This window comes from Salvelinus sp. IW2-2015, linkage group LG15 (assembly GCF_002910315.2).
Source record: "Salvelinus sp. IW2-2015 linkage group LG15, ASM291031v2, whole genome shotgun sequence".
Taxonomy (NCBI): Eukaryota; Metazoa; Chordata; class Actinopteri; order Salmoniformes; family Salmonidae; genus Salvelinus; species Salvelinus sp. IW2-2015.
The window spans coordinates 57943008-57971007 of record NC_036855.1 but is presented as its reverse complement, the minus strand read 5'-3'; the positions used below and the strand labels follow the sequence as shown (position 1 = coordinate 57971007).

The window sequence follows — 28000 nt, the reverse complement described above, 5'->3', positions numbered from 1 at the left end:
AAGTCGCACTGTACCTCAATCTTACATGTTAATCTTTAATATTAAATATTTAATTAAAGGCACAATCTGTCATTTTAACATCACAACCCTGCCAATTTGTTTATGAAACTTAGATGAAGTTGTGAGATGACTGACAGCTCGATATTAAACATATTTTTCAGTTAAACATTTTGATTAAAAAAATATCAAATTAAAAGGAATACAATGTAGAAGTTCTTTATTAGCAACATATTTATGCCTGAGTATTCACACAAAACACAACTCACAGCAATTACAATACATGGAATAAATACCCCAAAAAGATTTGCAATGAGAGTGTTATATAGGCTAGATTATTTTTGTGTTACAGAAATATTGGTAACACTTAACACAACTTTAGAAAGGAGTCTACTGGGCTACTTATAAACCATTAACAGACCCTTTATAAAGTACACCATGTAAATTGTTGACGAAATACTTTACAGATAGACAAGGATTTAAAAACATAATAATGGTCAAATAATAGAAAACATCACTGCACTTTGAGATAGAACCACATGATTACTATTCTCTTTCCATTTAAAACAATTACATTTAAGCAATAAAATACGATTTTATTCAACCTTAAACCTAACAAAATAATTGTCAGCCTAAACTGACGACTACAACTCAGCAATGCGCAATAAAATGCTGAAATACACAAGCATTTCGCTACACCCGTAATACCATCTCTTAAATATGTGTGACCAATTTGATATGATTTGCTGATAGAAATAAATATCCACCCATTATCAAATCATACATTACAATAGCCTGCAGGGCTACTCAAATATATTACACTTATTGTTTAACATGGTAGTTGTGTGGGAGAGAGTCCTCATGGCCCATTGGGAGTGAGGAGGTTATCCATCAGAAGGGGAGGCCATTACAGAGCAGAAACTAACAGCACCATCAGCAGTCCCAGGAGGTGACAGAGAGGACTAGGGCACAGTGCCAGCCCTGGTGACCTGCCTGCATGGGGACACACAAACACAAAAGCAACACTAACTGTATGGAGACAAACTCAACATCAACAATACAAGCATCCAACACTCCCTCAAACCTTTGCTTTAGCTGTCCTTCTTCAACTAGATCCTGATTCCTCTTTTTATTCAGACTCAAAGTTACAAAATATACATGCTGAAAGTATGTACTGACATAATACGCATCTCATTTAATTACACTCTGCTAAGATCAAGACAATGTCAGCTTCAGTGAAACGTGTAAGGTGGACTACGAAAACCCATCGGATATCACGCCCTCATTATTGGGAAAAAGCACCTTGTTGAAAATTGAGATTTTGGTTGTTTTGGATACTTTAAACCCTTTACTTTATTCTAATGTAAAACATATTGTATGATTACCTAAGTAAAATAGTTAATTTCCCATTTTCATTTGTGTATAAGTAGCTGTAGTCTACGCCGGAGCAAACGTTCATAAAAGTAGTTCACACTTTCTTCCGATGTTGTTTGATCAGTGGGTTGGCCTGTTCGCTGCCAAAATGACATGAAAAGGGATCAAAATATATAAACAGTATTGCAGTAATTTCAGCAGTTCAGAATTATTTTGATTTTAAGTAACAAAGCAATTGAGATCCTATTCTAAAACTTGGTGGAAGCAAGAGGCATCTTGCTGTCATTATCTGTCATTTTGAGCTGCATCCAATTTCTGATAGCCCTGGCCACTCACCTTCACTCCCCTCAAATATGTAAAATAGGATAGGTGTATGTAGATGAATTATCTACCAACACAGTTATACCAATCCCCACTGCTTTTCTTTTGGGGGAGAAGGGGTGTACATTGGATTGGGCTCCTGTCATTGTAGCATTCTTTCCTTTTTGTAGTTAGTCAATCATCAAATTTAAATATATTTCATCAATCATCGTTGAAGCTGACTTCTCAGATAAATAGTGATATTGCTTGTTGTTTGATTTAGATAGTTGTCATTACTTTGAGCAAACCTGCCAGTATGCTCTGAATTACCGGTAATCAACCATTATTTGAATTACAGGTAATCAATAATTATTTTATGATCTTCTGTCACTTCATCATGGATGGAGAGATGAGAGCATCTTCAATGAGGAGAAAGCAATGTACAGTATATTACGCTAGTTAGTTAGCTAGTTAAGCACACAACGTATTAGCTAGACTTTATTTAAAAAAACTTACCAGGCCTTCACTACCTGCATCTACTTTGTATTTGTTCAAGGTAGCTTTTAAAAAAATAAACATTTCACGATATGAAGGGTTTCCCGAGGCCGCCACACAAATGAAAATCATCTAGGGAAATGGTGTACACTTGAAACATTTCAGCAGGTGAAAGTTAATTACCACGGAAGTCAACAGGTTTGTCATCCCAGACAGTCAGCACCATAGACATAGCTGTCAGCTGCACAGGGGACAAAAGCAAGCGCTGGGCTTCAGTCACCGCTTTGGCCTGTTCATAGGAGAACATGCTGATCTGGGCTGGGTCAAACACGACCTGAGGAGACACGGATAATTRACATGAACACAACATAGAAAAACAACAATTTGATAGGGGGCAATACAAAACATTGAGGATAAACTGACATGTGTTATTGAAATCATAGGCATTTTGAATCCTCACACTTACAGCAAACTTGTCTGCCCGGATGAGGGACACAGCCAGAGGTGTTAATCCTTCAATCTGCTCCTTCACCAAAGAAGACATGGCCATATCTGGGAGGCCAGCTGCAGATTGTAAGAGGTTGAAACTAATTTCAGGCAGTAGTCATATTTGTAGTAGCAAAACAACAAAAGGCCTGTCATGTACCTGACAGTGCTCCAACCTCAATGAAGACCTCAGGGCCCCAGGAGCTTATGGGTCCAAAAGCCAGGCTATGGCTCAGCAGTCCCGTTAAAGCCTGTTGCTGCTCTTCTGAACAGGACAGCCGCAGACGGCCCAGCCACAAAACTGCCTTACTGCAGCCAGGAGGGGGGAGAGGTGAGTTACAGACAATTATTTATATATATGTAACAGGGTTGGTTGTTTCCACTTGCCTTGTAGGAAATGTGTATTTAATGTTCACGCATTCTTATTGATTGGTTCAATTCCGATGACAATAAGGCGTGTAGTTATTGGCCCCGCTTGCAGATAGGGGGAGATCGCGAACGTCAGGTCTCCCCAGTATGAAAATGTGATGCAAGGGGTAGGTCGAGTTCTGAAGACTGTATTCTATTCTTATATTTTACAATGTGTACAAGTTTGCTGTACATTGCTGATTTATACATGTGTGCGTATATGGTACCTGTTAGGGATTGAGGGACTTTCTGGGATGTGCTTTGGTATATGATTGGTGTATATAAGTGTTTTAGCTAGCATGCACCGATGTAATGGTCACATAAGCACACAGTTGTTTTCATGCTACAGATTTTACCATCAACAGCCATCAACATAATTAAGCCCTGCACAACTAACATGCTGTTTCCTATTTAATTACAGGTATTTACACATGTTATATTTTGTATTGTACTTTGTTTATGTCCAGTATGAAAATGTGATGCAAGGGATTTTTACCATCGACAGCCATCAACATCATTAAGCCCTGCACAATTAAGGTGCTGTTTCCTATTTAACAACAGATAATAAATAAGGCTCAACTGGGACCACTGGCTGGGGTGATTTCTTTGAACAAAACACAAAGCAAGGAGAGTACGATTAACATATGTTACATATACACTAGATGATTGACAGAGGGCAGTGTTTTGAAGCCACCGCATCCCCATCTTGGTACTCCCATCATAGTAAAAAATGTTTTGGAAGTTATAGAAATGCATTTAATGTCTATGTTTATTTTTGCCATGTTTATTCTATTACAGACACCTTAATGCATACTTTTAAATTATAGTATGTGAGCTTAACATTAAAAAAATATATATATATAGTTTTTTATCCATTAAAGTATACATTTTAGAAAATACTAAATGTTGCTGTCCCCACATCAACAACAAAAATACATGTAATTTTGTCCATGAAACATTTCATTGAAATACTTTAGAATTCCATTCATTCCTAAGGAAGACTGATTCTTCTGGGGAGTGCTAATATGGCCGATCTGTGGCTTCAAAGCGCGCTCATTGGCCAATACATATCATCAGCAATAAATAGATATATTCAATACAATTCAGTTTATTTAAAACCTACTGTATGTTTAACCTTTTATCATGGTTGGTGTCTTGACTGATTTATCCAAAATAGTGTGACATAAAACATGACTTTTCTGTCCTTGCATTTATGGCAGTATAAGTTGTTGTTATATTATATATGAAGCATTAATCAGTTAAATTAGACATTGAACTTGAACCCTGTATCTAGCTGTTGGCTAGTTTTTTGTATAGAGATCTCAGAAATGCAGTGTAACATTTAGTATCTCCTTATGTTGCAGGTGAAAACAGTTTTCATGGGCACACAAATCCAAAATAATGTATGCATTACAAAATCGAAAGGCTTCTAACCCGAAAGATTCACCTTACCTAGATACTTAAAACCTAATTTGATACGATCATTCATATGGGTTCTTCAGTAATTATGCACAATACTTGTTGGATGCACATTTGGTGTCCAGCTGACTAGTTACGCCATGATATTTTCACACATCATCATCAGATCCAGGAAGGAATTTTCCAAATGACAGTCAAGTGATAAACAGCTATAGCAATAGCGCATGCGATGCAACTGACCAAGTGCTGGAAAAAAGGTGTTTGTGAGAAATGTCCAGAATATTTGTGTCACATTCGTTACGCCAGTGAAGACAGTTGAGCCTGGATCCACGATCTCTAGCAAATTGATGTTGATCATCTGTTTGTTGTCTGTTAGATTTAACAGAGAAAGCATCAAGGTACAGTTCATGTTTTCATATGTTTTTGTGCCTCAGATTGGAAGCCAAGTCTACTGTGCGCAATTGTGTAGGATAGACTATTGCACAACACCCAACGCTATTCCTATGAATGATTCTGGATATAATGACACCAAATTACATAGTCTAGTGGGCTTATTCACAATGATCTTGGAAAGAAATAACATGACAAATACATTTTGTTTTCCCATGTTAGACCTGCAATTGTAAACAATACAAAGGGCTTGAAGGAGCCTACTTGAACATGGAGCTCAGATTCCTGAGGCATCATAGCCTCAGGAAGTGAGGGTGCTGAGGGTGCTGCGGCACCCCCTGAAAAATAAGAATTGAAAATAAATATTCATAAAATATTCTCACAAAAGTAGTGCACTGAGCCTTTACTAGTCCTGTATCAGCAGACCGATATGGCATTCTGTAGCAAGGCCCCCAAAAATTGTTCTGCCCCGCCCCAATTTGACTTTCCATATAAATCCTTCCATTGAAAAGGGAACTTTGGTTTTTGGTCACTTTCTCATCATAAAAACAGCGATGATGAGATTAATGATACCGCTATTCATGGATTTATTGTGTGCCTGCGTCAGCCACATAGGCTGCATTATTCCTAGTGGTAATGGCTTAGTTTTTTGACATTCTTGCATGCCTTTTGGGGGAAGTTCTATATTAGGCCCTACATGTACAATTATATAAATTCTACATTAACATTGAGGTCCTTGAAAACTACAATTAAGTGCTTGAAAAAGTCCCTGAATGTTCTTGAATTTTACTTGCCAATGTCTGTATGAACCCTGCATAAAGGGCCTATGTTGTTCTATAGGTGGAGTTATGGGACAATTTGCATACATTTACTTTTATTCCTTTAAGTACACATGTGGAACTGCATGAAAATCCTTTTTAATTTTTGTTTCAAACCATTTTGAAATGTTGATCCAATGTCACACATTGGCCCCATTACTTATAGAATGCCCCATATACAGTATATCATTGGTTACAGCATGTAGAATGACAGGAGGGAGAAACAGGTTAGATAAAGGCTAAGAAGACACATAATGGGAGGTTTCACATGAAAAATGTGTAAATGTGAACTCTTTTTAATGGTAAAAACACAGCACCTATAACACTCCCTCTCTCAAGTGGGTCCCTCTCACTGATTTGAGTAGGTCTCTAATCTCACCTGAACTCCACTGCATTCAGGGAGCGCATGTCTGAGTCCTTGATCCCACACAGTATGTGTCCCATAGCCACCAGGGTGCTGGAGTCCAGCTGACTAGGACCCACCTGGGTGGAGTTGAGCACAGAGGAGGACAGCACAGCCAGCTGGGACAGGAGAGACAAGGATTGCAAAAGGCACCACAAACACACAAGGGCACACCAAAGCAGGTAAGACATTCAGATAACACTTTACTTGACACTTATTGTCAAAAAGCGTTATGATATGGTCATAACAATGCAATAATACTGTGTGTCATAACAGCTGACATAACCTAACCTAACACTGTCATGACATATTTAGACCTGTTGTGACATACATTGCGTTATTTTATGGCTGGTTATGACACCTACATAAGAGTGTCAAAATGCACAAAACCTACCACACAAGGCAACACATTCCATTACACCATAACCTACATGTCAACAGTATGTTTATGTTATATATTTTTTTAAATCGAAATTGACCATATTAAATTATCATTGTAATTACGCACACATTGATGTCAGACATGCACCTACCCCAATGCTCTGTTGCAGATGACTGGGATGAACGCAGGAGCAGATTTCAGGAGGAGGACAAGACACCCTCTTTTTTTACTGATGACTGATATAAAGGCATGTACGTGATAGGCCTATTTGCCTTATATGATTATGGACGGTCATAATGCTTCTTGACAGTGTCATAAAGTGCATAAAGTTATTTCAAATTTGAAAAAAAACATGACCGTAAAGAATTCATTGCAACAACAAAGGATTTAAGAAAAACTTTCAACCTGAAATAAAACTTCTTGGCAGGGAAAAAACTCATTTGAATAAATATGGGGTTTGACACTCTTATGAAGGTGTCATAACCAGCCATAAAATAATGCAATATATGTCACAACAGGTGTAAATATATGGGTCATGACATTGTTATGACAAGTTATGTCAGCCGTTATGACATATTATGACATGATTATGACCGCTCAGGATTCACAAACCTGTCACATTTTTGTTCTTAACATGTTATGACACCAGGTGTCAAGTAAAGTGTTACCGACATTCAAAAACATCAGGACTACACAGACTACACACATAGAAACAAAAAACATTGAACCAGATTGTCAGACTGATTGTTAGCTACCTGTCTGCTGTTCCAGGTGCTGACTGCCCCCAGTGCAGAGATGGTGCTCAGCTCAGACAGCCGGATCACACTCAGCTCTGCCACTGAAAGCTGGGAGGCTATACGACCCAGCTGTGTAATCACAGACGAGGAGAAGGAGCGGGCCGCTCCATAGATCTACAGACAACACAGAGAAAGAGAACAAAGACACAGCCTCTGTTAGTTAATGCAACCAGAGCAGCAACAGAAGACGGATCAATCACACACTGGACCCATTTTGCATATGGTACAAGGTGATTTCTACATAGTAACTACAGTGATGTTTCTTGTTAAAATATGTACCTCTTTAGTTTTCTGGAGGAGTAGTTTCTGTTGGTATGATGAAAAGAAGGGGTCCTGGCCAAAGAGCTCTAGACTACAGCTGAAGACGGCAGACGACATGCCTGTCAAGCTGTCTGTGCTCCAGGCTGAAGGCTGTGTTGCATGCAGCTTTTCACATGTGGGCATCAATGCAGGAGCTGGGCAGAGACAAATGGACAAAAACAGATGGTAATACTGTACAGAGGGAAATGTATGTAAACATTTCACAAAAGAGTCTTATGTTCATCTGTTTTGGCAGTAAGGTTGGGGAGTAAGACAGAAGTCTCAATGTGAGACAGAGTGGCACTCACGTGTGACCTGCCCCACTTTGAGAAAACCCAGGAAGTTCTGAAGAACAAACTGCTGCCTCTCAAACAGCTGTGTCTGTTCAACCTGGTCCCGGCCCTGAATGCAGAGGGCCCCAACAGCACCCGACTCCCACCGGCGCTGACTCAGAAACAGCCTCTCTATACGCCCCTGGGTCATCAGGGCCTGAGGACATACACACACAGCCTGACTAGGGGCCAACAGGCCAGGGCAGCATAGCACCTGACACCTCTAGGAGTCCTGTCAGTGGACACCTGCAGGATTCTTTTACAAATCCATCCTTTCCTGATTCCTGGTGTCGTGTAGCAATTGTAACACCTCTCAATAACTTTAAGGACACCCAAATAAATGAATCATGACAATGGTCAAATCAATTGCAAAGGAACTAACCTTGAATAAATAATGGAAATGGATGTGTTAAAGACTGAGGGAAAAGTAGAGCAGGAAACGTACCTGGGGAATCTGCTGCAGCGTCTCTTTGGGAAGGAAGAATAAGAATCTGTCCACTTGATTGAGTGTCTCAGGGGTCCAGTTCTGAACGGGGCTAAGAGCACACACAAAGGCTCATTTTTCATGTGACGTGAGGAGACAGAGGAGTTATAACGAAAGGTTAAACGGGGTGTGTGCTGTAATGTGGGGTGGTTGTTTAAGAGGGTGCTACAGTACCCGAAAGTGCCTGGCTCCTGTAGGATCTGTGCGACGATGTCCCTCTTGCTGCTGTTATAGCAGAACTCCCGGAGGAACTCCAGGCTCTCCACAAAGAAGCTCCGCACCAGCTGCACAAACACCTCATCCACTACATAGGTCGCCATGATGCCCAGTGAACGGAACTCATCCTCAGTGAACTCCCCCGTGTACATGCCCTGGGGGAGAACATTTTCAAGTTATACCTGTAAATAATTTTCAACATAAAGATTTAAAAACGAAGACACCAAAGTTAAACCCCATGCTGAATGTGTTAGCAGTAATGGGGTACAGGAGAGGGTACTGACAAGTCTCTGCACCATCTTGTCCACCAGAATATCCTGTTTTGTACTGGGTAGGAGCAGGAAGTGATGGGAGTCCTTCACAATTATCTTCCTGAGAGTGTCCATCATGTCGGCAGGGAACTTCTTAATAGTGCTCACCCTACAAATGCATACACTCACAAGCATGCAAACACACACACAGTGACAAACACACACAGTGACACACACACACACACACACACGGACACATGACGGACACACACAACACAGGGACACACACACACAGGGACACACACACACCACACACACACACAGGGACACACACACAACGTTGACAGTGATGCATTATTGATGTTCAAACCATCTGTAGTGAGGATTAATGGCAGTAAGACCGACTCACGGCAGGGCCAGAGCGATCTGCGCGCCAAACTCTCCCAGCAGCTCAGAGAAGAAGTCAAAGTAGTACAGCTCCTCGATGATGCACTTTTTCTGTAAGTCAAGACAAAAGCATGAGGGTCGTCAATTACGCTTATATAACAGCTATCTTTATACCTGACATCTAGCATGGTTCCACTGTTAACTCAATTAACTGGCTCAAAGGAATATGGTTAAGTATTTGCTCATCTACCAGTGAGGAATGGAGAGGAACAGACTGCTTATTCATGAATGCAAGGACACTCCGCATTGAGGAAAATGTTGGCTTGTCCCGGAAGAGCTGTCGCAGGGCTGTGCAGCTTACACCTCGAGCAATGCTTCCAAGGGCACTGTATAACCAGAGAGACAAAATAGATTACAAATATGAATGGGAGCACATTCACAAGAGGTTAGTAATAAATCCACTGCAGCCATGTTGACATAGACATGCACTCACAGAAACGTCTCAGTGGAAAGATTGGGCATGGTCTTCACTGCTTCTTTAAAAAGAGTTTTAGCCTGGAAAAAGAAACCAGAAGCGATCATTAGTATTGATCACAAACCATCTCCCAACACACGTAGAGACAGCCAGAGAGAGAATACCCCACAGTGCTATAGAGGTGATTGGCAGTTTTGGAATACAGTTTTGAGGTGTGTAGTAAATTCAGTAGCACAGTGTTGTTGTGCTTTGCCACTTCACATAGTGCGCATTAACATGCAGGATTTGCGAGCTGTGATTTAATGGTGCTGGCAGGCCGCCCTCAGGCCCATTAGTAGCAACAGACAGGGGATTATAGGCAGCTTTCATGGCCAGTGTGGTGAAAACAGACCAGACCAGCGCTAGGCTAGCAGGAGGGAGAGGCCATCAGTGCGTCTGACACACCACCTCATTGTGATAGCTGGGACCTGGTGTGTGTGTGTGTGTGGTGTGTGTGTGTGTTGACAGTCACAGATACGCTGTGTGTGTTCAGAACATAGAATAGCCTATTTAAACAGTCAGGGCAGGGGTTATACAACAGGCCGACCTCTCCACTGACGGTTAATTATTTAACATCTAATCAAGACCGTGTCATACACACCTCTGCATGACAGAGGAGAGACCCACATTGCGTAGCATGCTGACATCTTTAGCCACACACTTGGAAATCCTTTTCAAATCTCTAAATATCATTGGGTGAATAAAATCACTAAGTATTTAGGGATAGGTAGATGCTCCTATACTGATATGCATGAATTGTATCCGCTTGAAAATGACTTGCAGGTTACAGGTATTGCTGGAGCAGAGAGGACATGAGTCAGCTCATAGATGTTACCTGCTGAGTGTTCCAGGCTTGTCTTCCTGCCAAGGTCCTGTTGGTCAACAGCAGACTAGCCCTGGTCAGCACACTGAGTAGAGGGGTGCTGGGGAGCAGAGGCTCCACCTTATCCAACCAGCCAGTCACCTCAGGTGAGTCCTGGACAAAGGTCAACACAACAGAGTATAGTGACTATAGTGACTAAACAACACCAATTCAAAAGATAAACACGCAGCTATAAAGTGGATTTCAATGGTGACTAAATGGGCTTCTGAGCGGTACACACAATATGTTGGTGGAATGTAAATACATGTTCACAAACCATAAAAAATAACTCAGGCAAACAAAAGAGGAGTAATTACAAATGTGTCAGAGTGACCTAATTCATGCATAGTTGGCACCTCCTCTCTAAGAAACAGCCCAATACTGAGCCTGCCCAGTGTGTCAGTCTATCCCTGGTTCTGGTCCTTATGGAGCATACAGCTCCAGCTGGCACAGGGCCACATCACCCCATCTGACTGCCAGGCAGGGCAAGGAGCTTGGGTACACCTGGGCATGCCAGCTGCGGTCCCCCTCCACACTCCACCTTGCTCTCCTCCACTCTGTTCCCTCTCCAATGGTTATGGTCATACATGCATACTCACAGAGCCTTGTAAACATACCTCCCACTGAGCCAAGAGTAGCAGCGTTCGGCCGAAGCCATGTTACTGTGTACCTTGTCGATTGTCTTCATTTAGTATGAGTGAGCATGTCGCTGTTTGTGAGGATGGGTGTCAGTGTTGGTGAGTCCCTCTAAGGCCGTACCCATAGTTTGGTGGTGATGGTGTTGGCCTGTGAGGGGTTGAGGCCGGGCGTGTGCAGGGCGATGTCAGGCAGAGAGGACAGCAGGATGTCAGAGGGCAAGTTCCACAGAGTCTCAACCTTCACCCCACTCACCAGAGAGCCCAGCTTCTGCAGCTGCCCCGGCAGAGCCAGCTAGAAGGGACACAAGGAGGGAGAGAGGGAGAGGGAGTGAGCAGGAGAGAGAGAAGGGAAGGTTGGGGATATGAAAGAGTGGGGGGGGGGTGGAGGAGGAAGATATGGAGAAAGAAAGACAGAGTCTATTTCTAACTCATCATTCAAACACTTTTAATAATGCAAAAATCATCTGTTAAATGAAACTAGATACAAAAGATACCTTTGACAAATTGGTCTTGTTCTTTGTAACACTATACAGCCATTAGATACTAAGATAATACAGGAAGAGAGTGTCATCTGGTGTATAATGAAGTAGGAAACACACATCTTGACAGGGTTGTGTGGTTTGCCATGGTGATAGTATTTGTCCTTGAGTCACCCCTGGCCAGGCTGCACTAGGCTTTGGGCCAGCTGGCTCAGAATGGACCATTACTATGCAGAGAAGCATTAGACTGAAACAGAGACACTCTCAAACATCTAGCATACCATATCTGAGACAATACGCAACCCTGTTGACAATCCCTTTCTGAAACAGAAAGCCATGTCCTTCAAAAACAGAAATAATACTGTTGTTTAGAGACACTTTGTCCACAATTACACTGGCCTAGAATGACATCACAAAAAGAAGATGGAACAAATCATTATGACTGGTCTTAACTTCTTTTATTAAATCTGTATATGAAAATGGAAACTACTTGGGAAAATGAAGAAAACCCACTGGGCTCAAAGACAAAAAGCTTTATTTTCTGCTTTTGTTTCCCCACCCTACAATTCCATTGACTAAGGCCCCTTATGGCACATGGCAGGCAGCAGCCGTGGGGCACACTTGAAAATGTGGGGCTGTTGTGCTTCTGAATCAAGGGGTCACCTCCAGAACCCCCCTCACCTCACCTGGGGTCAGACTGCTGCAGACTTGCTGTTTGTCAGCGGTCACAAAGCCCTAACTAACCAACCCCCATTCTAACCCATAATCATCCCCACCCTCTGTTACTGAAGCCGGGCAGCACTGCGCACAAATCAAGGTATGAAAACCAAACAGAAGGTGCTCCATTAGAGCTCTCTTCTGATGAGAGATGCTTGTGATGATCTTCTACCTGTGCAGGAGTGAAGGCACAGAGGCCAGGGCTGTCAGCACAGGGCTGCGCTGGGATTGGCAGAGCTTCTGAAGGAAGTCCACACCCAGCCAGGGCAAGAAGGAGAGCCAGCTGAGACACTCGGCGGCGGAGAAAGAGGCCAGGAGACTGAAGCTCACTCCCATTCAGGAACAAGCTGGAGATCTGAAGAGGGATGGTCACAAGCAAACACACACACATATATTTACACAGGAATCACACAAAGTGCAAACAAGACATTCAACCCATAGATTAGTCTACTTCTGTTCTTTATTCAGGTGGTAGTAGTTTATCTTTAGCTTTTGAAAAATGCCCCAAAGAGCATTTAACATCATACAACAGAATCTGTATGATTTAAAGCTGATTCTAAATTCGGGTAAAACAAAATGCATGGCATTTTCAAATGCCAGGCATGTTACTAATCATGTCATTGCTACATTGGCTGACATCCTATAGAGGCAAGTTAAAGTGTACAAATATTTAGGTGTGTGGGTTGATGATAGCTGAGTTCACTGTGCTGTAGAGAAACTTGATAAGGAAGTAAGCTGAAATAGGATTGTATTACGGCATAAGGCTCGTTTTGTTCTTTTGAGGCAGGGAAGGAGGCTGGTACGATGTACATTACTGTACAGTTTTAAGTTTTAGTGGATGTTATATATATATACCTGATGCTCAAAAAAATAAAGGGAACACTTAAACAACACAATGAACTCCAAGTCAATCACACTTCTGTGAAATCAAACTGTCACTTAGGAAGCAACACTGATTGACAATAAATTCACATGCTTGTTGTGCAAATGTAATAGACAACAGGTGGAAATTATAGGCAATTAGCAAGACACCCCCAATAAAAGAGTGGTTCTGCAGGTGGTGACCACAGACCACTTCTCAGTTCCTATGCTTCCTGGCTGATGTTTTGGTCACTTTTGAATGCTGGCGGTGCTTTCACTCTAGTGGTAGCATGAGACGGAGTCTACAACCACACAAGTGGCTCAGGTAGGCAGCTATCCAGGATGGCACATCAATGCGAGCTGTGGCAAGAAGGTTTGCTGTGTCTGTCAGCGTAGTGTCCAGAGCATGGAGGGCTACCAGGAGACAGGCCAGTCATCAGGAGACGTGGAGGAGGCCGTAGGAGGGCAACAACCCAGCAGCAGGACCGCTACCTCGCGCTTTGTGCAAGGAGGAACAGGAGGCACTGCCAGAGCCCTGCAAAATGACCTCCAGCAGGCCACAAATGTCATGTGTCTGTTCAAACGGTCAGAAACAGACTCCATGAGGGTGGTATGAGGGCCCGACGTCCACAGGTGGGGGTTGTGCTTACAGCCCAACACCGTGCAGGACGTTTGGCATTTGCCAGATAACACCAAGTTGGCAAATTCGCCACTGGCGCCCTGTGTTCTTCACAGATGAAAGCAGGTTCACACTGAGCACGTGACAGATGTGACAGAGTCTGGAGACGCCGTGGAGAACGTTCTGCTGCCTGCAACATCCTCCAGCATGACCGGTTTGGCGGTGGGTCAGTCATGGTGTGGGGTGGCATTTCTTTGGGGGGCCGTACAGCCCTCCATGTGCTCGCCAGAGGTAGCCTGACTGCCATTAGGTATCCGAGATGAGATCCTCAGACCCCTTGTGAGACATATGCTGGTGCGGTTGGCCCTGGGTTCCTCCTAATGCAAGACAATGCTAGACCTCATGTGGCTGGAGTGTGTCAGCAGTTCCTGCAAGAGGAAAGGCATTGATGCTATGGACTGGCCCGCCCGTTCCCCAGACCTGAATCCAATTGAGCACATCTGGACATCATGTTCTCGCTCCATCCACCAACCACGTTGCACCACAGACTGTCAGGAGTTGGCGGATGCTTTAGTCAAGGTCTGGGAGGAGATCCTCAGGAGACCATCCGCCACCTCACAGGAGCATGCCAGGCGTTGTAGGGAGGTCATAAGGCACGTGGAGGCCACACACACTACTGAGCCTCATTTTGACTTGTTTTAAGGACATTACATCAAAGTTGGATCAGCCTGTAGTGTGGTTTTCCACTTTAATTTTGAGTGTGACTCCAAATCCAGACCTCCATGGGTTGATAAATTTGATTTCCATTGATAATTTTTGTGTGATTTTGTTGTCAGCACATTCAACTATGTAAAGAAAAAAGTATTTCATTCATTCAGATCTAGGATGTGTTATTTAAGTGTTCCCTTWATTTTTTTGAGCAGTGTATTTACACAGGAATCAAGACAAAGTGCAAACAAGAAATTAAACCCATAGATTAGTCTACTTCACTCATACCCATATGAGTTTCACCTTCAACTTTGCGGTGAAAAAGAAAGTAGTTCTGTCTGTGACAGCTCCACTTACCATGTCACTGGGGCCCCTGAGGCCCTGGGCAACACATGCCCTAATGTTGTCCTGAATCACAGAGAAGGCCTCTGTGTTTCTGTACACCRGCAGGTCCTTTGGGTCTGACAGACACGTCAGGTTGCCAAGCCTAGGGATACAAAGATGATAATTACTCAAGCATATCCAAAGATACTTTTGGATCCCAAACAGTTGGTTACTTCAGTGTCTACCAGAATGTTGCGTTTCATAGGACTACGGAAAGTAATTTCTTGAAAACGCATACACTCAAATCAGATTAATGTTTGAAACCGAATGTTTCTGTAAGACAGGATACATGACCAACCATCGATCAAATATTGTGACACTGACCTCCTGAATTGTTCCACTGTTAGATTTCTGAAGGTCCTTATGAGGCTCTCAGCCACAAACTGCTGTTGTAGGTGGCTTAGGGTGTTCATCAGCAACACATCCATTCCAGCCAACAGCTAYGAGAGAAGAAACACCACCCAACTCTGGTTAAAAATGACAGTGCACAATAATTAAAACATACTGTATACCGTTTTAAATTAAGACAATGAAAACCTATTGGCCTAAACATATACTGTTTTGTACTGTATACACATACAATTTTGCACAGTACAACCTCATCCCCTTACACATACAGTCAGGTCCAAAATTATTGTCACCCTTGATGAGCAACAAATACTTGATAAAATAAATAATAAATAAAAAAAATAGCTTTATTGTATTAAAAAAAGTTTGTGTGTATATATATATATATATATACATACACATATACACACATACACACTACCGTTCAAAAGTTTGGGATCACTTAGAAATGGCCTTGTTTTTGAAATTTTTTTGTTGATCAGAAATACAGTGTAGACATTGTTAATGTTGTAAATGACTATTGTAGCTGGAGATGGCATATTCTTTATGGAATATSTACATAGGTGTACAGAGGCCCATTATCAGCAACCATCACTCCTGTGTTCCAATGGCACATTGTGTTAGCTAATCCAAGTTTATCATTTTAAAAGGCTAATTGATCATTAGAAAACCCTTTTGCAATTATGTTAGCACAGCTGAAAACTGTTGTTCTGATTAAAGAATAAATAAAACTGGCCTTCTTTAGACTAGTTGAGTATCTCGAGAATCAGCATGTGGGTTCGATTACAGGCTCAAAATGGCCAGAAACAAATAACTTTCTTCTGAAACTTGTCAGTCTATTCTTGTTCTGAGAAATTAAGGCTATTCCATGCGAGAAAAGATCTCGTACAACGCTGTGTACTACTAKCTTCACAAAACAGCTCAAACTGGCACTAACCATAATAAAAAGAGGAGTGGGAGGCCCCGGTGCACAACTGAGCAAGAGGACAAGTACATTGGAGTGTCTAGTTTGAGAAACAGACGCCTCACAAGTCCTCAACTGTCAGCTTCATTAAYTAGTACCCGCAAAACACCAGTCTCAATGTCAACAGTGAAGAGGCGACTCCGGGATGCTGGCCTTCTAGMCAGAGTTGCAAAGAAAAAGCCACATCTCAGACTGGCCAATAAAAAGAAAAMATTAAGATGGGCAAAAGAACATAGACACTAGACAGAGGAAGATTTGATAAAAGTGTTAAGGACAGACAAATCTAAGTTTGAGGTGTTCAGATCACAGAGAAGAACATTTGTGAGACGCAGAAAAAATGAAAAGATGCTGGGGGAGTGCTTGACGCCATCTGTCAAGCATGGTGGAGGCAATGTGATGGTCTGGGGATGGTTTGGTGGTGGTAAAGTGGGAGATTTGTACAGGGTAAAAGGGATCTTGAAGAAGGAAGGCTATCACTCCATTTTGCAACGCCATGCCYTACCCTGTGGACGGRGCTTAATTGGAGCCAATTTCCTCCTACAACAGGACAATGACCCAAAGCACAGCTCCAAACTATGCAAGAACTATTTAGGGAAGAAGCAGTCAGCTGGTATTCTGTCTATAATGTGGCCAGCACAGTCACTGGATCTCAACCCTATTGAGCTGTTGTGGGAGCAGCTTGACCATATGGTACGTAAGAACTGCCCATCAAGCCAATCCAACTTGTGAGAGGTGCTTCAGGAAGCATGGGGTAAAATCTCTTCAGATTACCTCAACAAATTGACAACTAGAATGCCAAAGGTCTGCAAGGCTGTAATTGCTGCAAAAGGAGGATTCTTTGACAAAAGCAAAGTTTGAAGGACACAATTATTATTTCAATTAAAAATCATTATTTGTAACTTGTCAACGTCTTGACTATATTTCCTATTCATTTTGCAACTAATTTAATGTATGTTTTCATGGAAAACAAGGACATTTCTAAGTGACCCCAAACTTTTGAACGGTAGTGTATATACCGGTAAATATTATTTTATACTAGTACAATTGCTCAGAGAAATAGATTGTTTATAATAGTACTATATTTTTTTTCTCAAAAAGGGGGGTAAAATGTAACCCCATTTTCAAACAGCAACTATCAGGAACTAACACGGATCACGTTTTCACACTTTTACAGTGTAAGTTTCATCAGCTGTTATACAATATGGCAAYAAAAACATGAGTTTTAACTGCACTGGGCCTTTAAGGTCAACGACTTAATAAACTTAACCCAGTACCAGAACCAGTGTCGTACCGCAGTTTTGCGGGGCGCTCAGCAAGGTCTGAGGATTTGTTATGAGGGAAAACAGCTAACTTCCTCCAATTCAACACATTTTGCCATGGGGCACATTAGATTTTTTTTTMSKYMTTTWWAYSRWAWWWRKWMRRWWTTTMSKWTTTTWAAYSTWAWTTRCRRCKAWTWWTMSSGGYYSRMSSGGYYGSCKYMMYWCKYGYKKWRRWAYSCKAAAAKCRWYMTMSCRRRMSCKYGYYYTTGAAACTTGGCCACAAGTGGATCTGTGAYCAAGACAATAACCCAAAGCACACATCAAAATCCACAAAGAAATGGTTAATTGACCACAAAATCAACATTTTGCAATGGCCATCTCAGTCTCCTGATGAACCCCATTGAAAACCTGATGTTTGAATTGAAGAGGGCAGTCCATAATTGAAAACAAAGGATATCAAGGACCTGGAAAGATTCTGTATGGAGGAYTGGTCTAAGATCACCTCCCAATGTGTTCTTCTATCTCATAAAATATTTGAGAAAAAAGGCTCAATGCCATTATCCAAGGTTAGGCATTGAAAGGTTCTGAAAACAGGGGTGCCAATCATTTTGATCTCTATTTTTGAGAAAGAAAAGTATTACTTATTAAACAAAATCTCTTTCTTTGAGCAATTGTATTAGTATAAAATAAATACAAATTCTGTATACAATATAACTCAGTATTTGTATTATTTAATTTATACAGTCTTTTTTGCCCATCTTTATCAAGGGCGCCAATCATTTTGGACCTGACTTTACATGCAACGATCATATTCACATTTTAAGCGTTGAAAGATCACTCACTATTCTTCACATAGCCATTCTTAATTGATGCATTCCGATGTTTACTTATTGAACATTGGCTACGGCCACAACCACTGACACAATGGAGACCACTGACAACTGCCTGGCTGTGGCTGGGYAGGCTCTGGTTTCACAGAGAGGTGTCGTGTCTGTTACCTGAGCAGGTGAGAGGTGCTGGAAGCTGTGAAAGGGCAGGTAGACGATCAGGTTACCAGTGTCCCTGATGAAGGAGGGGCCGCCGGCTGTCATGTTGAGGGAGCTGAGGGCTCGGCTGTACCACCTCCCAAAGGCCCTGCGCTGCTCCACAGACAGGCTCCTGATGTTGCTGTTGATGGTATTTCTCCTGAAGATAGAGAGAGAGAGCATAGAGGAATGTAGGACATACTTGTTAACCTGAACAAAAAGCAGAGAGCAAAACATGACTGAGAAAGCACATCTCTTTCAGAGACTCAAATGACCCKATTTAAATTAAGGCCAAAGCAGTAGTTTAAATAGATAAAGACTCCAATATTGTGAGTCTGTTTGTGTCTGAATAGAGGGGGTAATTAACTGCCTAAGTCCATTACCTTTGATTCTATAGCCATTCAGTACTATACGTACATCTATAATGCAGAGACCAACACACAAGGACATCATGACTCATGATGACTTGTATCAGAAGCCTGCTTAACTTACACAATGAGGTTGGTCTGTAAGGGGGGCAGTGACTGGATGTCTGCAGGGTTGACCAGGGCAAGTAGGGGTACCAGTTCAGGAAAGAGGCTCCCGTCCCTGACCAAGTGGGTCTGGAAAAGCACAGATACCATGGTGCCTAGGTAGTCATCTGTAAACTGGGACAGAGAGCCGGATTAAGTGATTATCTTGTGTGAACATAGAGCGGTTTCGCTACATTTTACTTCATTATTTTATCAAACGTATTCAACCAGGTTGTCCCATTGAGGTCAAGTGATCTTAGTATTTTCCATGGAAGACCTGTCTAAGAGGAAAACTGATATGAAGTGTGTTATATTACCTGCAATGTTCCCTGGTTCCTGCTGAAGTACTGCAGTATCTGTCTGACTGTGGTGATGTCCACTGCACTCAGCACTGCCCTCAGATTGGCCAGAGGGATACGGAAATACTCCTGTAACAGAATCACACCACATACTAAAACCAAGCACCCATAAGCCAGACAAGAATATCATAACAAAAACTGTCACCAAGTAACAATAAATTATAAATGAACTTAAAATCTCTACATTACAAAAACTCATACCTAGCCATCACCACGCCTTGAGACATCTCCAGACATGTCTTAAGAGTTACACTCCCCTACGTATTTATTTGGACAGTGCGGGTATTTTATTTTTTTACTTTGGCTCTATACTCCAGCATTTGAGATATTTTATGAGGCGACAGTACAGAATGTCACCTTTTATTTGAGGGTATTTTCATACATATCTGTTTTACTGTTTAGAAATMAAAGCACTCTGTATCTAGTCCCCCCATTTGAAGGTGTCATAAGTATTTGGACAAATTCACTTATGGTCTAAGTGCCTGGGGCTGGGTGTCTACAAAGCTAACTTATGGAATTGTTTTAAGATGGTCATACCAAGGATCATTGAGCTATTTGATTTAGAATTTTAGACGCCCTGTAGGTATCCCAAAAAGTATTGAAAAAACATTTGATGAAACATTAAATTTGGCCTCACTGCTATTAGCCCATAGAAACACATTGAATAACATATTCATACCCCGCAAAACAGAGTCAAATAYTTTATCAAAAGGAAGTATGTTTTGAAGTGTTTGTCCTATATCTGAGAGATAAGAAAGCTCAGGAAATTATTATCATTCATTTTTAAACTGGCACCGGGTTACCTTCAGACGAGTGATGTGAAGCTTGTGGGCGTCGTAGAGCAAAACATGTGTTCGTGAGTCTCACCTTTCGATGGTGGGGTCATATTACATTTTGACAAAAGTTTAGTATTTGGTGCCATATTTTTTCCACGCTATGACAACATCAAGCTTTTGACTTTACACACTTGTTGGGTGCATCTGCATTTTGTTTTSGTTGTGTTTCAGATTATGTTGTGCCCAATAGAAATGAGTGGTAAATAATTTATTGTGTCATTTTGGAGTCAGCTTTATTGTCAATAAGAATATATGTTTCTGAACACTTCTGCATTAATGTGGATTCTACCATGATGCTACTCATTGCGTGCTAGGAATATGGGACCAAACACTAAACTTTTGTCATCAAATGAGGAACTAGKTACATCAAGTGCTTTTATTTCTGAACGGTAAAACAGTATGTATGAAAATACCTCAAATAAAAAAGGGGACATTATGTACTGTCGCCTCATATTAAACATTTGATCTCAAATCCAAAATGCTGGAGTATAGAGCAAAATTAAACATTTTAGCTTCACTGTCCAAATAAATACGTAGGGGCGTGTATTTGTTAGTAACTAAATCACCAGTCACAAATGTAACAGGACCAAATAAGTATCAGTCCTACTTCTGTCACCTTGATGAGGAAAAATCCATCACTGTTCCCATGTCTTCCTGTTTGCATCAAACTGGTCAGTACTTTCTGTTACGGACAAACAAATCTTCAAGCTTATCATTTGAATGGTTAAAGATAAAAAATATCAAGATGGACAACAGCAACAACACAGTATCAACAATAATAAACACAAGTGATTAGAGATTAGCGTTGGATTGTCATTCAATCACATCAATGTCAGTTAATCTCATCCAGGGGAAGAGATTTAATGTCCACTATCAATGACATGTGTGAAACTGTGTACACCGTCTGTTGACACAACAATAGGCCTCATGGTAATTGATATAGATGATTAGTTACCTCAAAAAAAAGAAAAAAACGGATTCTAAGTTAGTCATATGACATTTCCACTAAACTAGAATGGGTCCGATATAAATGTCCTTAGACATGAATCAGTTAAAAAGCCAAAACAGCAGAAAACAGGTTTGTGACCTGAGGGAAATGTATAGATGACCACCATTCATTCAGGACTGTTCAATGTAGCAGTTTACAATAGACACAATGTTGGAATTCTTTATCTGCAGATCAAGTCTGCCCAGCCCACCTACCCCAAAGCACTGCAGCAGGACCCTCTTGTTGTCAAAGTTGGTCTCCTTCTCTAGATAGAGCACCACAGACTTCAGCACATTGAAGCGGATGTTTTCAGTCACACGTAGGGACATCATCTGGCTCTCCTCCAGGGCCACCAACAGCACCACGGTCACACTGGTGGCCTGGTCCACCACAGAGGCCATGTGTGTGGTCAGGAGCCCCTCCAAGCGATGCTGCAGGACCTTCACCCCGCAGCGCAAAAGCAGCTGCAGAGCCTGCGTCTGACTGGAGCCTGGCTGACAGGCTGGGCTGAAGTCTGCACTACAAGTCCAGTTCAGCCTTCTCACAATGTCTCTGACCAGGCAGGGCTGGGAGTCTGTGGAGGTGCTGTTGGTTTTGCCCTGGCTGTTTCCTTTGGTGTAGTTGGTGTAGGTGGTACAGAGTGTGCCCACCCACAGGCTGTAGGGCTCCTTGGTGAGCAGGGAGAGGAGGCCAGTGTTGGTGCAGATGGATGAGACAAAGTTGGCCTGGTCGTAGTCCCAGCACAGGTTCAGGAGAGAGGTGTCAGGAAGTGCCGCTGCCCAGCTGTGGTACTGGCATTGTTCTACTGGCTTAAACCCCATCAGGCCTCCTCCCTGTCCCCCTCCACCGCCGGGGCCAGTGTGGTTCGCACAATACGCCAACAGCCATGTATTGTCAGGGTTGGCTAGCAGGTTCTGGAGCACCGTGGTGTTGGCGCACACCTTCTGAGTGAAGTTCAGAGAGTCCAGCTCAGCACAGAGAGCCAGGTCAGTCATGTCTACAATGATGGGCTTGTTCCAGTCAGAGTATCGGCACACCTGGGGCAGGATGTCCTTGGTCTCCTTGTCGACACAGACAGACATGAGCCACTCGTTCTGGGGCTCTAAGGTGAGCTTCTCAAACAGGGGCATGTTGCAGCACACGTTCTTATTAAAACCCATCTGGTCGTGTCGCCAGCAGAGCTCCACCATTGACGGGTCCACCAGCACCTTGCTCCACTTATCATAGTTGCACCAGTCTGGGATGCTGAACACCACAGGCGGGTTGGTGGGTGGAGAGTTAAGGGAGACAGTGCAGTATTCTCCAACCCATACAGTAGCACTATTATGGAGCAGTTCATTCAGAAATGTGGCATTGGCGCACACCTCCAGTACAAAACCCTTGTCATCATTCTGGATGCACATGGATATCATCTCTATGGTGATTTCCATCACGTTTTGCCATTCTGAGTACTGGCAGGAAGCCGCCACCAGAGAGTTTATATCTGGCTGTGTCGGAGCCTCTGTACAGTTCAGCTGCAGCCAGTTGTTGTCAACATGGGAAAACACAACAGTGAACAAGTCCAGGTTCTGACAGAGGAGGATCATCAGCCTCTCCTTGTCCTGGTCCCAGCAGACGGCCACCATGGTTGGGTCGACTGTCTCCGCCGTCCAGGTCTGATACCTACAGAACTGACTCACCATGTATCCATCAGAGGAGTTCACACAGAAATTCCACAGCCAGCTATTGTTAGGATTGTTGTTCATCAATGCCTGCATTAGCTGGATATTGCTGCACACCGCTAGGATGAATTCTTGCCTGTCATTTTCACTACACAGTGTCACCAGGCCTGCGTCCACGTCACTAGCATTGGTCCAGTTGCCGTAGTTGCACAGCAGCTGGCTGAGGCTGAGCGATCTTGAGACCCGTGGGCCTGGGGGAGGCGGGGCCGGGATGTCCCCACTGCAGTCAGACCTGTCCTCCAGGACGGGCAACAGTAGAGCCTGGATAACACGACAGGTGTTACTCCACACCTGTTCCACCTCAGTGGGGTTCAGGATGCTCAGAGCGTTGCAGAAAGTGGAAAGTGTTGAGGAGCTCTGTAGGCCCACTGTGATGATGTCAGCGCACAGGGTGTCGTTGAAACGGGCTAAGTTGTCGTGGTCACACCTCAGCAGGGCAGTGGGGTTGTCCTCTACCGCTTTGAGGGTACGGCTGAAGGAGACTGTGGGGAGGCTCTGGCAGTCTGGGCCTGGGTAGCTGCACAGCGTTGATTCTGGAGCCAGGAACATATCCAAGATGGAGTCACCAAGGGACCAGCTCACATTGTGACGTATACCCCTGAATAAAACAGTCAGTTAGAAAGGATATGGGAGGTCATATTCCTCTGTCAGTGGAAAGAAATATAAGAATGAATCCATCATAACATTTCCATGATGTTTATCTCAGGGTATCACATGAAAGGTTTCACAGAGGAAAGGTTCCACACATCATTGTCAGCTTACCACATCAGGAGCTGCTTTAGATCCCCTATACAAAAAAAGGCAGGGCATTAAATACACATTACATAAAATACTGCAAATGTACAATACAAACAGTGTCTAAAAACGGTATACATTACATTCATAACTTAACATAAAGAAAGTGCAAGTAGAAAACAAAAAACTGACAAACCTTGCTGACATTGTTCATTTTGGTCCAGAGCGGGCATTGCAATTCCAAATTGCAGTGCTATTTTTACATAATCCATTGGGGTTTGGAGAAACGTCAATATGAATTCTGAACCATATGTCACTATCGCAGGAAATGTCATGTCTATTAGACCAGTCCAAGCAGACATAACTTTATCAGATAAGGAAAGACGTGACAAAGCAGTCATTATCTCCTGAAAAGCACTGAATTGTTCTACTGTGGAATCGTCTACTCTGAGGTAGGATCTTTGAAAAAGTGATGGTTCTGAACTTGTACTGCTTCTTGTGCATGTCTGAGATTTGAAAGATGATAGAAGCGACAGTAGCGGTTTGCCAAGCTCAAGTGATACAGTCTTTGTCAATTCTGCCTCCAAGCCACAGTCCGTTCTCCCAGACAAAATGCACACAAACGTTTTAGGGAGGTTTTCTATAAACCCATCTTCTATTAGTGGTCTATACATGGCAAATACACTACCCAGGACACCATAATAAGCGCTCAAGTCAACGCCCTCTAACATGGTGCCACCTGTTCTGACATTTGGGTCCTCTAAACGTTTGTCTGGGCTGATGCCGCTCCTGGCATTGGCATAAACGTGATTTTCGTTGGATAAATCGTGTATTCGATCTATCAATTCTTCTGTTTCTGTCAAACACGCTGGCGTCCGGGGGACCTTTTCTTGATACAGTGCGTGGCAATGAGCGCACTGGTCTCGCGGCATCGCAAACCATCCCCATAATACAATTTAATACACCAACTAGTAGCTTACATTTAAGACGAATAAAAACATTAACTCTAAAAAACAAATACATAGCATGCTTCAAACAAGTAAATTCGCTTTATAATTATTATCGTATCAAAGTTGGCAGAATGCAAGTAGCCTAACTTACTTACCAAGGATGCTAAGGGCAAAATATATTTGCATCCTTAGCAGCATTCTCAAAGTACATGTGGAAAATAGCTTGAAAAGTCCACTAAAATGCTAACTATCCAGTGCATTCAGATTTTTTTTAACTTTTAGGCCTATTATCCAGGCTCACTACAAAAGGCAATAGTTACGCCAATCATCCTTATTTCTTGTACATTCCTGGAACCAAAATCAAACACCCGTCTTTGTCAAAGCAATTTTGTCGTCTCCCCTATATCTGTTCTTGCTTCCCTACTTCAGATTCCTTTTATGCTTTGCCAAGTAGTGGTCCACTTACATAGTGCGCTAAACGAACATCTCTACCTGCCCCTTCGCCTCCATCACGGCTCCCGTGTCTACCTACAACTCTATCCATGAGCTAAAAGTAGCTTGATTAGAAACAGTGGCAAAAATAAATAAAAATAGGTACGAACAAAGGGCTGTGAAATGCACATTACAGATTTAGCAAACAAACTTCTGTCGGTTATGAAATATTAATAGGTCGTGTTCAGAGATCCTATTAAATTAGTATTCTAATTCCTAATTATGGATTAAACCCTCTCAGTGCATTGTCGAACGCGAGCCTCTTCTCTTGAAAGGTCAAAAGCGCCGGAGACACCGGACAGGATGGTGGTTGCCTAAATCAATTAGTGTGGTTGAACAAACATATAGAATTGGGGTTATAAAACTGAACATTTAAAAATGACCTTTTCATGGATGATCATGCCAAGAAATGCTGTCCTCGTTTAGGATAGACAAAGATTTAATAAACACATCAGAACGTATGAAATAGGCCTATATAAACCATATCCAATAATACAATGTTTAATAAATCCTATTTTAAAATTTTCGCCTGAATATTACATACCCAAATCTAACTGCCTGTAGTTCAGGTCCTGAAGCAAGAATATGTATATTGTGATACCATTTGAAAAGAAACACTGACGTTTGTGGAACTGTGAAATTAATGTAGGAGAACACCACATTAGATCTGGTAAAAGATAAACAATTTTAAAAAGTTTGTTATTATCATCTTTGAAAAGCAAGAAAGGCCATACATTAAAGATAGGAGCCTATGTGTAATTTAGATTGTCCAAAAGATGGCAGCAGTGTACCGCAAAGTTTGACTGATCTCACTACACAATATTTTGCATCAAGTCTGCCAGGAGTATGCCCAAATGTGCCGAATTTGTAAATGTATACATTTAAGTACATAACTAAAGAACATACAAAAATGCTATGGTACTAAACATTTTACATTTACATACTTCCAGGAAGTCATACATGATGGATCATTAGCTTCCCTACAAAAAAGACAGTAACTTTCACACATCTAGATGGGCGGGAGGGAGGGGATGGGGTCAAACTGTAAACCCAATTCCCAGCTCTGGGACCCTCAGGATGACACATTCAGTAATCTTGCTCTGATTTAAGTACATTATTTACCTTCAGAGGTTAATGTATCAAACCAGCTGCAATGATAAGTGTTTTGTACTATTCTAAAACAATAGCATGTTACTTTTTTGGTAAAATTGGACTGCAGTTATCTTAACAATAATTTAAGTTTTCTGCCCATATAAGACATGTCTATGTCCCCGAAAGTTGTCTGTTGTATACAACATTTTCTAGTCACATTATCGCATATTGAGCAACAATCATCCCGGTTTAGGGATACCGATCCCGTAGGTTTTAAGTAGGCTATTTAGTCTGGTGTTTGATATAGGCTCAAATAGGATAAGGAACTATATGTTCAAGAGTGGCTCAGTGTTTTAACTTGAAACCAGTAGGCCTGCCTACCCGCACCTGTCCACCCCCCCAAAAAATATCTTCCTTTCTCAGTAAAATTAATGGAGAATCTAGAGCCCTCTAACTCAACACAAAGCAAGTTCCATTGCATTTTTCCCATTGTTACCCCCTAATCTGGGACTGATTTAGACCAGGAACACCAGATGCAATGAATTATCAGGTAGAACAGAAAACCAGCTCCAGACCTCATAGGGTAAGAGTTGAATACCCCATATCTAGATTAGGGTTTCCCCAAACTCAGTCACGGGGCCCCACATTTTATTCTTTCCCTCGCGCCACACAACTCATCAAGCGTTGAAGATTTTAATCAGCTGTGTAGTGCTAGGGCAAAAACCAAACTTCCACCCAGGGGATCCCAAGGAGTTTGTGAAACCCTGATCTAGAGAAAGTCAAGTGTAAATAAACTACAAGAGTTACAATACCATGTTCAATAGGAAAGAAAAACAGCATGCTGGATGGTTTAACTTTAAAACTTTGTTCAATACTTCAATGCAATTTGGTATGTACATTTTACAACATGGTTAACAAAGATGTAATTTTAAGCATTTAAAAATACATTTTAAATACACCTTAACGGAAATTGAAAAAAGTTCATTACCACAGTTGCTCTTTTCTGCAGAAAAAGTGCCAAGATTAAAATTTAATTCAGGACTTCCCCACAAAACAAGATTCTGTACATACATGCTAGGTTTCTAACAGTTCAGTGACACTGCCCTAACTAAACATACACAGATATTTGTAAGAAAAACACTCCCTCTGATGTAAAGTTAAATCTTAATGAATACATTTAAAAAGTAGATGACATGCCTTTTGAAATAAAAAATACAAAAAGATTTTCCTTTAACGCAAAGCTGCATGTATTGTACAATTTCCATTGTACAATAAAACAGGTAGAATTCACATAAAAATGAACTGGATGTACATGTCAAATAGCCCATCCTTAAACAATTACAAAGTAAGCTCTCCCTTGATAGAAAAGTGCCAGGCCCCCTTTAAGGAGCAGGTTCATCCTCCTAGGGGCCATGTCAGGCTTATGGGGCCAACTCTCAACCAACCGCTAATGTGGGTACGGATAGGGTTGCATATTTGAAAATGCTATAGAATAGGGTGTTCATTATTTATATATATTTTTTTATTATTATATAAATGGCGGGGAAAAATTACTCGTTGTGCGCGTTCAAAGCAGCAAAAATCTAAGAAATTGATAGATCCTTTGGATCATGGACTTTTGATTTGTTAATTGCCCCCCATTTTGGGATCAAGTGTGGGAAAAAATTACATTCATAGTCTGGAAATATTTAGGGT

At 41.9% G+C, this 28000-nt stretch overlaps 1 protein-coding gene across 1 annotated transcript; it reads right to left on the bottom strand.

Moving 5' to 3' along the window:
• Positions 1-200: 200 nt before the first annotated feature.
• Positions 201-24710, bottom strand: LOC111974423 (stereocilin-like). Its single transcript, XM_070447383.1, is given in 28 exon segments — positions 201-990; positions 2350-2500; positions 2633-2730; positions 2813-2961; positions 6067-6209; positions 7228-7383; positions 7549-7724; positions 7878-8058; positions 8347-8437; positions 8560-8756; positions 8886-9021; positions 9262-9350; positions 9490-9625; positions 9733-9794; positions 10589-10729; positions 11375-11545; positions 12014-12053; positions 12622-12726; positions 12728-12804; positions 14995-15124; positions 15346-15461; positions 18594-18780; positions 19113-19267; positions 19450-19560; positions 20944-21009; positions 21531-23634; positions 23799-23823; positions 23968-24710. Coding segments are annotated over 28 exon segments (6015 nt in total). The 5' UTR covers positions 24704-24710; the 3' UTR covers positions 201-904.
• Between the last annotated feature and the right edge of the window lie 3290 nt (positions 24711-28000).